Source organism: Cydia strobilella, chromosome 4 (genome assembly GCF_947568885.1).
Source record: "Cydia strobilella chromosome 4, ilCydStro3.1, whole genome shotgun sequence".
NCBI classification, from domain to species: Eukaryota; Metazoa; Arthropoda; class Insecta; order Lepidoptera; family Tortricidae; genus Cydia; species Cydia strobilella.
This window is the reverse complement of record NC_086044.1, coordinates 16,810,171-16,825,222: the sequence shown is the minus strand read 5'-3', so window position 1 is coordinate 16,825,222 and position 15,052 is coordinate 16,810,171. Positions and strand designations below refer to the sequence as shown.

Sequence of the window (15,052 nt, the reverse complement as noted above, 5' to 3'; positions counted from 1 at the left end):
CGAAATGTAGGTACAGTTGTACAGTTTCGGCGTTCCTTTGTAGGTATTTTGAAGGAAATGTTTCAAAGAGAGATTCTAAGGTACACTGGAATGTTAAGAGTGAGCCTCATCATGTACTTCCTATACCCTACGTGTATATAACCTACGTGTTCTGACCACTAATATGAATTAAAAACATTTTTATGGGCCACATAATCAAATAAACCCATGTTAAAATTGCAATTAAGGCTGATTATTGTACAAAAATAAGAGTGATTATGTATGCTCACCTTGTTATTTCATCTTGCGTACGTCTCCGTCGTGCCACATGTCCGAGGCGGCGATGTCACCGGGCTCCGTTATTTACATGTCCGCGGGTCCGTCTCACGTGCTCGAGCACTGCACTTGCAACTGGCACTGATTATGAATGGCGCTCGCCGGTCGGCCGGGCGCGTGTTATTGTTGTGTGGAGACGTCAGCGCGAGCTCCGGAGGAGCGGACCAGGCGGGCGCTCTAACGGACGGCGCAGCGCGACTGCGCGCAGCGCGGGCGGTCGCCTCCTCGCTCGATACACTGGCCATGAAATTTTCAGCCGAGCCACTGTCAACCGGTGGTGGCACGCAGGTGCGCCTACGGCAGCGCCGCAGCCTGCTGCTGGCTGCGGCAGCTGCGGTCGCCATCGACAATGCATGCCAACTCTTGGAAACAACCATATTTTGCCACTTCCTTTGCGGTTGCGGTCCAGTTCTCTTTTTTTGGAAATGTATGCTGGGATATATTCTCCACGGTTAGGATTCCTTCCTTTCCTTAAACAATAATATTATATTTAATATGTACTCATTTCTATTTGCACTGAAAAAAACTCGTGTAAAGTATCTACGTGTCACGATAGTTCCCTGTAGATACTTACAGGTATTTTTTTATGAAAACTACATATTTAAAAGGAGAACCCTCGGAAATTAAACAGGAAATCAGCCGGAGGTACAACAACCGGGGACATGACATTTGACATTAACGTAACAGTTTTTTCCAAAGAGTAAAGTAAGTATATAGGTTTTCTCGTTGTTAATTGTAGTCTCGTTCATGGAGACTCGTTTTCAGTTAAAACGTCTCTATATTCTTTGGTCTCTATGGAGGGTTGAAGTTTTTACTTTTCTGTTCATGGTTACGATGCTTAGAGGATATAACCAAACGGAGTAGCCATTAACAGGCGTTCCCCCAACGTTCCCCTCTTTGTTCCCCTCTGTCGAAAATAGTCGGCCAATGAATGGACTGACGTTTATCTGAAATGGCTATTTTGACGTTACGTATACATTTGACGTTCCCTTCCCCCGCAAAAATTGGCAAACTTTTTTGTACAGCAAATTACAGACAAGGCGTCTCCGTTGGTTATATCCTCCAAGTTACATGCTCTAATCAAAGAATATAATACTCACCAAAGAATATAATACTCCTATATTCACGCTTTAATTAAGTTGTTACATTACGAGTATGAGTACAGCCTCTTAATCGCTTCTAGTAAAGTTAAACAGCGTCAAACGATGGCGGTCATTTTTTTTTACATTTACTTTACTTATTACACTTATTAGTTTTACTGCGTATATTTGTAACGTGGGCTTCAATCTTGTAACTTAAGTTTGAACCATTTTTAACCGACTTCCAAATCTCAAAAGGAGGTGGTTATCAATTCGGTTGTTTTTTTTAAATGTTTGTTACTCCATATCTCCGTCATTTCTCGACCGATTTTGAAATTTTCATATGCATACAGATTCAGTTCTGATGATGGGATCCTTGAGGAATCGAGAAAACTCCTCAAATGTTATAGGCATACATATAGTGATTTTAGTATTTTCATCAACAAATCAAGCATTTACATTTATAAAAGTGGCATTTGGCGATTTGGTTCACGTTAGGCGATGTGTCCTCTTCGTTATGTTTGTTAAGCAAGTTAAGTTTTAAGACACATTTTTGTCAAACTCGAGTTCTGATGATGGGATCCATGAGGAATCGACGGAACTTCTCAAATCTTAAAGGCGATCTTTGTATGTTCATTGGAAAATGAAGCATTTACATTAAACACTGTCGCATTTGATTAAGTGGAACTGCTGATGATGATCAGAACGGAACTCTTCAACGACGCATAATACACGTTTGGCGATTTCGATTTCGACTTGGACTGGGACCGGGACACGGACCCAGACTCTGACCTGGACCTGGTTCCGACCCGGACCTGAACTCGGACCCGGAGAGTTATAACTGCGACCCTTACAGAAACGATATGCTACTATATAAGTGGGTTAGGTTAGGTTTGAACTGCGATTATCGAATGTGATACTGGGGCGCTCCACGGGTTAACGTGAGCGTGCCCCCCGTGGACAGCCGGGTTGGCCGTGGTAGAATATTAGTGATCTCACGATGCTCCCCTAAAACGGCAGAGAGGGTAACGCCGCAGGGGAAGTTAGTGGGTATGGTATTCTCCTCCCCTGCCTCTGCCCGTTATCAGAGGCAGTTACGGGAGGAGCGAGTCCCACATACCACCCCTATCCCCCGGGGGTGAGATACGTAAATGTATTTACCCCAAAAAAAAAAAAGTTTGAAGTGGGTTAGGTTAGGTTAGAACTGCGACCCTTATAGTAAGGAAATGCTACTAGAAAAACGTGCCGAAATGGATTAATTATACTATATCTGGTGATCAATTTAATACCAGCCAATAATTTATATGGCATTTCAAACTGTTTTGAGAAGTCGGTTATTTTTAGTAATAGTTGCTAAGCGGGCGAGGTGCTTAAAATGATCTTGACGAGAATTTATTGTTAAGAGAATAAGAGCGCGTCAAGGTAATTTTGAATACCTCGCCCGCTTAGCAACTATTGCCACCATAGACATAGTATATACAAGTAGTTATAGACGCGCCACCGAGCGACCGGGGTAAGAGAAAGAATATTCATATAAAATTTGGGCAGCATAGGATTTTTTCTATTTCACTCTTATACATTTCGGTATTTCGCCATCGCCTCCTACCTATGGTGCCACCCGGTCGGTGATAAGGACAAAGCATGGCACTGTTTTCTCTTTCCTCTTATAGGAATCGCAATAAGACTATCTTTCTCTATCAAAGAGTGTCAGGACCCTCATTGGGATTATTCGATGTTTATGCCATTATTTTTTCTTCCTATTCGCGATTCTGCACAAAATGAATTCCACACAGCTGAATTTTATCACATGCGTTATTTTTCACATTCATTAATTTTTCACTATATTGTTTCTCCCTATTCGCGATTCTACACAATATGAATTCCACGCAGCTGAATTTTATCACATGCGTTATTGTTCACAGTCATTATTTCTTCACAATCTTGTTTCTTTCTATTCTAGTTGGTCAAGCAAGTCTTGTCAGTAGAAAAAGGCGGAAAATTTTAAAAATGTAGGCGCGAAGGCATATCGTCCCATAGATAATTTGAATGTCGCGCCTTTTTCTACTGACAAGATTTGCTTGACCAACTATATAAAGCCTAGCTGTCTAGCAAACAATCCGATGACAATTCAATAACATGCTAACATGGAACTGATCTGATGATGCAGTCGGACACTCAGAACCAGGGATGTTGGGATTATTCGCATCCGCATCCACAACCGCGGATCTTCCGCATTATTTTCAACATCCGCATCCGCATACAATCGATGCGGATGCGGATGTGGAACAGGTAGGTACAGGAACGTCTTAACGGCGGCGTAAGTGCTAGGTAATTTCGTCATTAGCCAATAGGAAACTCATTTCGTTTTTGTGATTCGTCGCTCGAGCACTTTAGCCTATGACGGACAGCGACAAGAAGTGAATAATTTGTTATATTTGGACTTTACTAAAGTAATGCGATTGTGGGGCACCTATATTCTTGTTCAAATAATAAGTTTCGTTTTTTTTTAAATAAAAATTATTAAAGTGTAATATTTGACGTTTTTTTATGTGCCTAATCTCGACATCCGCATCCGCATCCGCGGATGTCAAAAAATCGGCATCCGCAACATCCCTGCGGAACGTAGGTAACCAAAGGAACTCCTCGATGGAAAACCCCAAACATATCTAGTTTACATGCAATTTTTTATGCCAATCGATTCCATTCCTATCCAGTAGGTATCAATAGTTTCGTAGGGGTCAAGTTAAGGTACGTCCGTTAACTCTCAGAATGACCTTCGGATTTTAGAAAGATACATTGAGTATCGGCGATAACACGCGAAGGTGATACTGCTGTTCTGCTTTCTTATTAACTCACAAAAAGTTTTAAACTTACCGCAAAAAATTAAGGATACCTATTGTCTCAATGTAAAATAAGCCCTAATTTAATGACATTATGCTTAATATTCGGTCGAAGACTAAATAAAATAGAATCAGAATTTGAAATTCGAAAACAAATTTGAAATTATATAGAGTTGATAATACCAGTCACATATTTCAATTCATATGGCAAAATTATACAATTGGAAAATTGTGATATTATTGTTACAGTGGTATTAACTACTCTTATATAGTTTAAGGCTCAAAAGACGACTGCACTCTTTGTAAGAGACTGTCATTTTCTATTACGCGATTACGTCCGATTTTACCCGAAAAACGAATGTCATTCTGAGAGTTAACGGACAATGTACTAAAAAGCCACAAAAAGAAAACTTTTTCCATACATTAACTATGGAGAAACGTGAAATTTTATTCACATTTTTCTATCTCGCCAATCAGTCCTAATACATTTTCTTGTTTCGCGATAGATTGCGGTAGTGGCGCCCCCTACGCAGAGTTTCGCATAATATAGATAACTCCATATGTAAGTAGTGAATACACACTTTCAGATTTACTACCACAGTTTCGGAACATGTTTGCGAAAGTATTGATATTGATAATATTAAGGCATAACAGCCACTGGAAATCTTGCTATTAATGTGGTCAATATGAGTTCTCCAATTTAAGTGAGAGTATTTTATTTAACACCAAGAAAGCTAGCACTTGTAGTTTCTTCAATAGTAGTCCCTGCATCAGATATATCTAAAAGAATGGTGGTTTTATAATGTCTAAATTGAATCAGCTTTGTTTTACTTAGATTCACTTTAAGATTTAGAGACTCACTTGAGAATTGGCTTGGAAACACATGACTATTCAATTTGATTTGGAAGTTCGTTTAAATAAATAAGGAAAAGAAGTGGACCCAACACGCTTCCCTGAGGTACCCCCAGTAAAACCTTTTCAAATGTAGATTGTTTATGCTCAATTGTTTGTTTTGCCTATGATAATCACTAACATCTTATAAAACAAAGTCACCCGCCGCGTCTGTATGTTTGTGTGTATGTATGTTCGCGATAAAACTCAAAAACTACTGAACGGATTTTCATACGGTTTTCACCTATCAATATAATAGTGATTCTTGACTTCTTGGGGAAGGTTTAGGTGTATAATTTGTGAAGGTTTTATGTAACCCGTGTGAAGCCGGGGCGGGTCGCTAGTGTTCAATAAATATATAATAGACTACCCGTCTTTTTTAGCTGTTTAGTTGGTGATGTAAGGCATTTTTGGCATAACTAGTGGTCACTAGACTTATATTGACCGGGATATAGACTGTGATTACCTTTTGTATTATTTGTGAGCTCCCGATATTTCGACGCAGTTACATGCATCATGTTCACGGGTGACTGAAGATAGCGGGTGGGTGTCGAAGTTGTGTAGACAGCGCTCTGTCTACCCTCATTCTTGCGCGTCGGCTGCGTTCACTTTCAACGTTACCAACAGTCGCATTCACACTTGTTGGTCCGGTCGCGTTCACACTCGTTGGTTCGTTCCACCCGCTATCTTCAGTCACCCGTGAACATGATGCATGTAACTGCGTCGAAATATCGGGAGCTCACAAATAATACAAAAGGTAATCACGGTCTATATCCCGGTCAATATAAGTCTAGTGAAACTAACCGTGAATCATTCAAAACTCTAATAACTAGTGGTAGTGTCAATTCTTGAATTATTTTGTAAAATCTGACCCCCTAAGGCCCTTAATTATAATAACTGATCCAAGTTTTCATTAGGAATTAAAAGTAAACAAATAGTAAGTAGGTATTATTTCACTTTTATTACACAAACGTAAACAATTGCAGACCCTGGTGGAAAACTACAAAATTATACATACAGGTTACAATATTTACAAAAAAAAAGTATAGGTATAAATAGTTATTCTTATTATACACCCATCTTATAATTTGTCTTTCTATGCTTGTATGGTGGAGACTGGATAATGGGTAGGTAGTTCCCATTTATACCTACATGAATTTAATTGCCGGTTTTAAGACCTTTTCTCAAGCGTCACTCACATTTTTTTTATTACTAACTCCATGACGTAATTTTGTATGGGACATACGGAAAGACCCTTAGACGTGGAGCCAACTCAATGCACAAACATCGAAACTGAGTGTCCAAATTATATTCGGGGGAAACTTTATACACATCCAAAGGGCAGTTCAATGTTTCAAAAACGAGTAGGTACTAAATATTATGGTTCAGGTAACATGCAATTCATTATTTTAAAATATATTCTATATTTAACTAGTTAAATAGATTTGATCTTCAAGCAACTTGAATTGACCGATTATTATCGTGCTGAAATCGCTGGCTTAGTAATAACATCGACGACTATTGTATAAGATGAAAGGTTAGATTAGAATATAAGGATGTTTTCGGAAAAAATTGTACTATTTTTTTTTAAACCATCAACTTTTGGGTTATTTAGACTCAGAATCACTACTACTATTGAATGAGACAAAGAAAAAAAGTGCCCAGTTTTTCATACAAATTTTGCGTGTCAGTTTTGTAACGATCCATACAAAATGTATGTGAAAATGAATTACAAAACTGCCATTTTTTTAGGACATGTTTTTTTTTTCTTTTTAAATCGATAGGCCATAGTGATTCTGAGTAGAAATAACGCAAAAGTTGATGGATTTTCAAAAAAAGTAAATGGTACACTTTTAAGTGAAAATGCCCATAAATTGAGGGACAAATAAGTAGTGATAAGAATATTATAAAAGTGGACTATGCACTTATTATTGTGCATTGTTTCCAATAAACGCTTGGACATTAAGTTTCACTATAATATCTACCTGTTTTCTCGTATTTTTAAAACAATTAAAAAACAATCATATTTCTTCCAACTTCCAATCGAAATATAAATAAAAATTTAATTAGGCACATTGTGTTTCTTAATACATAGATTCCTACTTATCAACAAATGAGTAAAATTGTCATGTACAAACTGTTTAACGAGTGAGTAGAGGACATTTTAAATTGTCAATCGACTTAATTTAATATTATAAAGGTTGATGTAAAAAATATTAAAACTGAACAAAATCTTTAAAAATCTCAGTGAAAATTTTATTAAAATCAATACAATAATAGGTATATTCAGGCTTTTACGGCAGTTATTATTTGGTTCTAACGGGTATCTACCACATTATAGTTACATACATGAGCATAAATAATGAAGGTACATGTAATAATAGATTACTACACTATTAAACACTAGTGGTTATATTCTATTGCATAGTTTACATTCAGTTATTTGTCTACTTTACCCATACCACTATATAAATACATATTAATGTTTATTTTTGGAAAATTCGGTTTACGAACGTTTTCAAATGTTAAAGCTTTAGAAATGCTTTGTAAGGGTATAACAGCACCTTGTATTAGACATAATAGATCGCCTTTGGCTTAGTATTACCTCACTAAACACTAACACCCTACTTGAGATTCTTATTTACACATATTCCACTATATACAAATAACGTTACAAATTTACACACATATGTTATTCACAACGAATTACAGCTAGAGGTGGCATAGGGTTTTTATTTACATACAACTACACTTATAGACACCGAGAAATGCATAAATAGAATATACTATGAACACAAATACTTCGAGTTCTCACACTTCAGCTCGATAAGAGTATTGAGTTTCGTTTTACCGCCAGGGCACCTATAGAACTCTGTTCTTGAAGTCAGCGGGGTCACATCACGAGTCACAGATCCGCCGGATTTAGAGTCCATAGGTACGTACTAGAGCGGTCCGCCGCGCGGCTTAGAAGCGTTGTCACTTTCTAACCCTTATTGGCGGTTAGCCGCGCGGTCCCTCGCCTGCAGTCCGGCTCCTAGTGGGAGAGCAGTCAGGTGCGCCTGCGCGCTTTGCCGATGCCGTTCGCGAGCGGCTCGGGCGCCGGCGCCGGCTTGCGCGGTCGCAGGATGAAGTTCAAGTTGTACGCCGTGTTTACTGCGTAGTAAACATTCGCGTTCGCCGGAAGCAACATTTCTGTAAGAAAAAGAAACATTCAATCGCTTCAAACATTCTTATAATGTTTTTATACCTTTAAGATCGGTACTTTATTTTAACTGCATTATAGCAAAGATAGATATAACTCCGTAATAGATGGATACCGTCTAAGGAAAAAACGTGCCTCGAAAATCAAAAAAAATTGATTCTCGTTCAGAGGGGGCTACTAGTTTTGGCCAACTGTCGTATAGATGGCGTTGACGGTTTCGTTTGTTATTTAACAATTTTAACGCATATCAGTGACAGAACATGGGTCAAAATCATAAAAATAATTAATGCAAATAAAAAAATCATTTATCTACATTTAAATACATTTTATCGTATTTTTATAAATCTTCATTTTTAGTTTCAAAGTGTGTCGACAGATGGCAGTGAATTTACTAGGGTTACAAAATTTACTATGACAGTACCGCTCTAGTATAAGTTACTCTATGATTATGTTATATCCAATGGGTAATAACTCCAGCTCGAGCCGAGCCCCTTGTTGTGAAATGGCGAGAGCGACAGAAAGAAACCGTCATTGGTACAGTTAGATGCCTCCGCTTTATCAAGTTACTCAACATTTCTGATTTCGCTGTCATATGTGACCAGAGAGAGAGGTGAGAGAAAACTACAACCGCAAATTATCAGGCCAGCTAAGGTTCAATATAAAGTGGTCATCAGCCCGGCATTGGCAGTGTGATAAGACAACCTACCAACGCTTAACTGCGGCAGATGCCATCTATCAGAAAGCTATCACATAAAGGTGTTTTGAAGCAACCTATCCTTCTCTCTACAAAAACTTACCTCTATCAGGTAAAACTTGAGCGAGCGTATACTGGTCGGGATCGCCGTCGAGATTGAGCTTGAGCATGGCGTTGCGGACGACCTGCGGCGTGCGCTCGTTGTTGGACAGCATGATGGACTTGTAGAGCACCACGCCCTCGGTCTCGGCGCAGTCGGACTCGTAGGTGACGCGGATGATGTAGAAGTCGGGGCCGGCGCGGTGCGCATGCGCATGCGCGGGACTCGCGCCCGGCTTGCCGTTGGCCTTGTGCCCGCTGGCCGCGCTCGACAGCGACGCGTCCAGCGACGGCAGCGACGACGACGACGACCCGTGCGACAGCCGCGTCGGCGACGCGCGCCGCTCGAGACTGTCCCGTTTCCACGCGTTCGCGACACCGTCCGTTTCGCAATAAAACTGTGAACTGTTGCTGGAGCTGGTGCTCGCTATCGAGTCGTTCTTTCTGTGCCCGTGGCCGTTATTTTCGTTTATTTTCTTCGGCCGCCGCTCTTTCGGTGGATTCGTCTGGGGTTCTATCTGACAGGACAGCTGGTGCGCCTCCCGGTCGTCTAGAACGATCACGGAGTCGAACCATCGATCGAAAGTCGGGTCGGTGGCCAGGTGGTACGCGTTCGCGGCTCCCTGCAGCAACTTTATTTGGGCGAGCACCTCGAACTCTTTTCGTCGTTTGTCGAAGTTTATCAGGCCGTCCGCGGCCGTGTCCGGGATGGCGGTGTCTATCATGGTGAGATCGGTCAGAAACGTGCCAAGGTAGGGTATGGTGCCGTGGCTCACGCCGGGCGAGCCTCGCTCGTGCAGCAACTTCTGGAGCTGCCTGTCGTTTTCTCCGACCGTGTCGGCAAATTTGGCGGTGCCCTCCCGCATTAGAAGCTCCCGCTGCGCCCACCGATTGTTGTCCTCGCTAAATATACGCGCCAGCTCGTCGAACAGCTCCGCCTTCTCCTTCGGGAGGAGCGCCCACGTCTTTCTCAGTCTATACACGGAGTTGCTCTGCAGGCCGGAGATAATAGCTTTCAGCGACGAGAAGTTTTTCAAGACCCTCAGCTCGCGCGCGATGTCGAGCCAGGCGGCGAGGATGTCGGCGCGGTCGGCCGGCCGCAGGTCGGGCTCCACGAGCACGGTGGAGATGACGCGGAAGGAGACGGCGTTGAACTGGTTGACGGTGGCGAGCACGGTGACGGCGTCGTGGCCGCGGTCCTTGTCACGGCGGGACCACACGGCGCCGAGGCACTGGTGCGGCACGAGCTTCTTGAACAGCTGCATGTCCATGCGCGTGAGCTGCTCGGCGAAGTGGCGGTGCGGCACGTGCGGCAGGCGGTAGGCGGCCGTGTGGTGCGTCACGTGCCGCATGCCGGCCGCCAGGCACACTCCTCCTCCCGCGTTTGCTGCGTGATTCGCGCCGCCCGAAATGCCATTCCGCTCCGCTTTGAATATAGCTAGCTTCTGTAATACCTGGAATAGAAAAGAATACTGTCAAAAATGTTTTTGTCGATATCCAAGGTTTTATTGCAGACTGTCCGTTTCATTACACGTCAAACGGTAAATTAAGTATACATAAACAGCGAGACAATTTAAAGACTCAAGCACAATGATTATTTGAATACAAGGCAATAAATCGTTACCGAACTTACGAGTTTGCTGCAACAAAAGCAGAATGACAAGAACCCAAAATACGTAGGTAGGTACAATAAATCAAGGACTCTTTAATCTACTTGGCGAATTACGAGTATATATTCTAACGTCACTGATAATCGCAGGCGACTTGCAATACATTGCGGCATTTGATTTATCGATTGAATTCATATTAGTAACCGACGACAGGGACGCAGCTATACGTCAGACACGGTAGGGTAGGAATAGCTGCATCTCACTTCTACCTATTGCTGCGTCCCTTTCGTCGGTTTTTTTTTTTTTTTAATTTATTTATTCACTTTAAATATTCATACAACTTTTGCCAGTATGCCACTATTGTAAACCTCTTTGGTTTATGTAATAGTTGGCGAGTTCGCGCGATCCGATCCGCGTTTGCTTAATACTATTAGGTATATAATTATATTATACTATTATATATATGTAAAACTAATCTATACACATCAAATCTCTGCATCTATTTTATACATTACTCTAGACTTACTGAATTAAGTAAGGTACGTGAAGCGCTTTAGCCGGCAATTATCTAAAATCCTTTATATTGTTTTTCACCTCAGCAGCTCGAACAAGCCTACTTTCGTCACTCGGGAGTGAAACAAAGTAACTTTTTAATTTAGTGAAGGCCATGAACTGCCACTTCACTTTTTTTTTGTTTCTCTGTATTATTCTGTGTGCAACACGAGAGCAAAGTTATTTTACGTCGTGTTTTTGAGTCCCTCGCTACGCTCAAGATTCTAACTTAGAATCACTCACTTCGCTCGTGATTCAATTATAGAATCTTTCGCTTTCTCGGGCTCAAAATAAACACTCGCAAGAAAAACCAACTTTCCTCTCTTGTTGCACAAATAACTATATTTAGGTATATTTTAGGTCTCAATAAGACAGGTAGGGATTCATTATACACATATGTGACAATTTACCTTCGAATGTAGCTCTGATCCCGGCAGATGGAGCTGTGTGAAGGCGAGCAGCTGTTGCAGAGCGGGGTGGTGGGGGGGCTGCCGGAAGTCCTCCGGGTACGTGTCCAACCACACGTGCAGACACGCCACCAGAGTTCTGCAACACAATACAACACATATATATATACAGATCACGAACTTGTCACGAAACTGTTACAAACATAACATTTTCTTACACCAGTATTTTTTTTATCAGTTTTATAACTCATGCATTTACTATGCTAATGAAAAAGTTAAGCAATTGAATTAAGAACAGAAACTGGATATACATTACCTAAGGAGCGCTGAGTTTGTAAGCACTAAAGGCAAACCCCATGATTAAATTCAACGCATGGGGCCTCACCTTTTCACTCTCAGGCCGGGGGGGCGTGGCCTTATACAAGCTGTGCCATGCGACTAATAGATAGAAAGTGACTAGCCAGTTTCTTAACTGGTGCAGTCGATGCAATGTTACCATTATTTAGCGTAAAAAACTGACATAAAGTACAAAGAATAGATGAGATACTAAAATAAAATTACTTTCGGTGTTGCTGAGAGGTATCTGCCGCCGAGGGGAGCACATCCTCAGCCGCCAGTGATTCATACCGTCGCAGTAGCAGGTCCAATACTCGATTGCACTCCGCAAACGAACTGAAATTAAACAATTAACCATTAAAAAATGTCCCTGACAAGGGGGAGAATGTAACCTGCTGAAACAAAGACGTGAGCGCCGTCAAATAAACCAAGCCCACGCGCAAAGGTGCTCAGAAATATCGGCGTATACGTTCCGTCACTTTGACCGAACCTGCCTTATTTTTTCTTGTCTCTCGTTGCCATGGTTTAGTACTTTCCCCTGGGTCACTTTAATTTTAATCAACGAAACATGAAATAATTAGAGATAAGCCCTTTCCATAATTTGTCATTTACCATGGTACCGTTCTACTAATATAATATGCGCGCACGCATTTATGTAGGTAGTATAAGGTGTTACGACATTTTTTCTAAAAAAAACTGCTAGTAATAGTCCCCTGTCTGACGGGACCAAAAAAATACTTGACCGGTTGGGTGACCGTACTTACCGGTATGTAGCGAGGAACACGTTGACGTATGTAGACTCGAGTTCGCCATCGTCCGTGGCCAGCGCCTCGACAAGGCGCTCGACCGTGCCTGCCTTCACGAAGCGCACCCGGACCGTCTCCCACTCCAGGTGAGAGATCTCGTCGTCCGACTCCTGAAAAATACAATACCACGACACTATTAGAAATGAGATTGTGGCGTCCGATCGTCATATTTAGACCCTTAAGGCTAATAAATGTAAATGTTGGCTGCAGTGATCCGGTCTTCAAGCAAATATCGGATCACTGATTCACTATACTCAAGATCAAGAATATGCATATCATTCGTATATCCTACTACTCCTAACTGGATCCCATACGACCATAAGATAACTATCACACAGTGACGCAACACAATAAACTAACAATAGGAACATATTAATGTAAAAGATAATTTGATATGTAAAAACTGTTAAATTTCCTAATATGTCAATTTAATATTGAGTAGGTGTTGAGCCAGAACCACATAAACTGGGACTCGTTATAGGTAGGTTCTTTTTCAAGAAACTACTCTTCGCAAGTTAAAAAAAATCCTATATATCATCATATAGAAAACTTATATGAAGAACCTTTAAATAGAATTTGAATTTCCCCACGCCGCCTTGGCGCCCGTGTACCTAATGTATTCATGAGGTTGAAAATGAGCGCCCAACGTAGTTCGCTATGCCAAGTAAAGGTGAGGTGAATAAAACGCAAATCAAGGAGCCCTTTATATTAGAAGATTTACACTACAAAATATTTTCATGTCAAAGTACGAAGTTTCTTTACAAAAAAATACTAGGCAATATGGTGGGCAGTTAAATTCTAACACCATCAGAAACTCAGTTTTTTTGTAGCAGTATAGCAAGCTGCGTGTATCATAATTATTTTAAGCTAAAACAATAATACCTCTATATGCATAGATTTACAACTCGATTTAGCTACGTACTTATGTTTCAGCACAAACAACTCGTCACACGACATGTGTTCGTAAACAATCCAGTTAATGAGCGACAAACAACGAATATAACAGCATGCTATCAAAACATTTGACTCGCAGTTTGAATACACTGCTGTTGGTTGTTTATTTAATTACTTGATGGGGATTAACTGCTAGTATCTAGTCCAGGATATTTAATTGTCATGGCGTCACTTCCTATGCAGGTACGTTTAAACTAGTTACTTGTTGTTAACAATCATAGACTGGGATAAGTCAGGAAATAAGTGTGAATTTCCTACTCTTCTTTTGTAGACGTTTTTATCGCAAAATAAGTTTATTTACCTAAACTATTAAAGGCCACAAAACATACAAATTGATTTTTCATCACACTCGCTCATTACTTATATGTGGAGTTGCACGCAGGCTTAGCAGGAACTATAGAAAAAGCGTTTTCCCTAGGGAGTTATGAAGTTTCTAGTATTATAATTAACAGTTTTTTGTCTTTATACTTCATTTTTGTATCGCAAGTGTGATGAAAAACATTGTGTGTAACTCGGGGCGTAATAATATTGCACAATGTACTATAATTGACAATAATACACAGACCAAACCAAAATGTGAGTTACCTATGTTAAAATACAATATGCATTGCTTACAATATGCTTTTAGTGGTCGTACCACTCGTACCTACATTTTATGGCAACTACAGTAAGGGTGTTTCAATTTGTTACATATGAGTAAATTCTGCCCACTGTGTGTTCTCAATTAGTCTACTTTAAGGTGTTAAAATGTAGAAGGTAGGTAGAACCTACTTTAAGATTCAGTACTTTCAGTAGGCAACTGTTTCCTGAGAATAAAAGGCTTTTGCACATTTATCCACATTTGTGATTGTACACATTTACAAAAGTGTACAATTGGAAAGCAACTTTTGACAATACGATATCAGGTTTCGTATTTAATACCTACACAATACCCAAGTCATTACTTATTCTGTGTCATATGTGTTATCTATCGGTCATCCAGTAAAAGTTCGATTACAGACAGATGTTTTTTAATGACCTGCAATACGGAGTGAATATGTAGGTCATACTGAACAACTCTTACTATGGGACCAACCTCATAACCTCGAAAAAAAATTTACTCTCCCATACATCAGACCAGCCAAAATTAAACAGCCAATTTTTTTTCGCGATTTCGGGGTTGCTCCCATAGTAAAAGTTATTCAGTATGACCTACATATTATTCACCCTGTAAATTATTGCGGGACATTAAAAAAACAGCCTGTATCTGTAGTGATATGGTATAATT

General features: G+C 40.5%; 2 protein-coding genes across 14 annotated transcripts in view; both read right to left on the bottom strand.

Moving 5' to 3' along the window:
* The window catches only part of LOC134740712 (whirlin), a 118,196-nt gene extending 117,510 nt beyond the window's left edge, over positions 1–686 (bottom strand). For 4 of the 9 annotated variants that reach the window (XM_063673281.1, XM_063673282.1, XM_063673285.1 and 1 more), the window contains exon 1: positions 270–677. The gene's annotated coding sequence lies outside the window, so the exon portion shown is untranslated. Of the gene's footprint in view, positions 1–269 lie in introns of all 9 variants that reach the window. The other 5 variants (XM_063673287.1, XM_063673288.1, XM_063673289.1 and 2 more) reach the window with 2 other exon arrangements.
* A 7,116-nt stretch (positions 687–7,802) lies between these two features.
* Positions 7,803–15,052, bottom strand: part of LOC134740713 (ral guanine nucleotide dissociation stimulator) — a 34,245-nt gene continuing 26,995 nt past the window's right edge. For all 5 annotated transcript variants that reach the window (XM_063673294.1, XM_063673295.1, XM_063673291.1 and 2 more), the window contains exons 3-7: positions 12,790–12,941; positions 12,251–12,361; positions 11,693–11,828; positions 9,125–10,574; positions 7,803–8,317 (exon numbers count right to left, since the gene is read on the bottom strand). In XM_063673294.1, the coding sequence (XP_063529364.1) occupies positions 8,175–8,317; positions 9,125–10,574; positions 11,693–11,828; positions 12,251–12,361; positions 12,790–12,941 (1,992 nt within the window). In that variant the 3' untranslated portion in view covers positions 7,803–8,174. The remainder of the gene's footprint in view (positions 8,318–9,124; positions 10,575–11,692; positions 11,829–12,250; positions 12,362–12,789; positions 12,942–15,052) is intronic.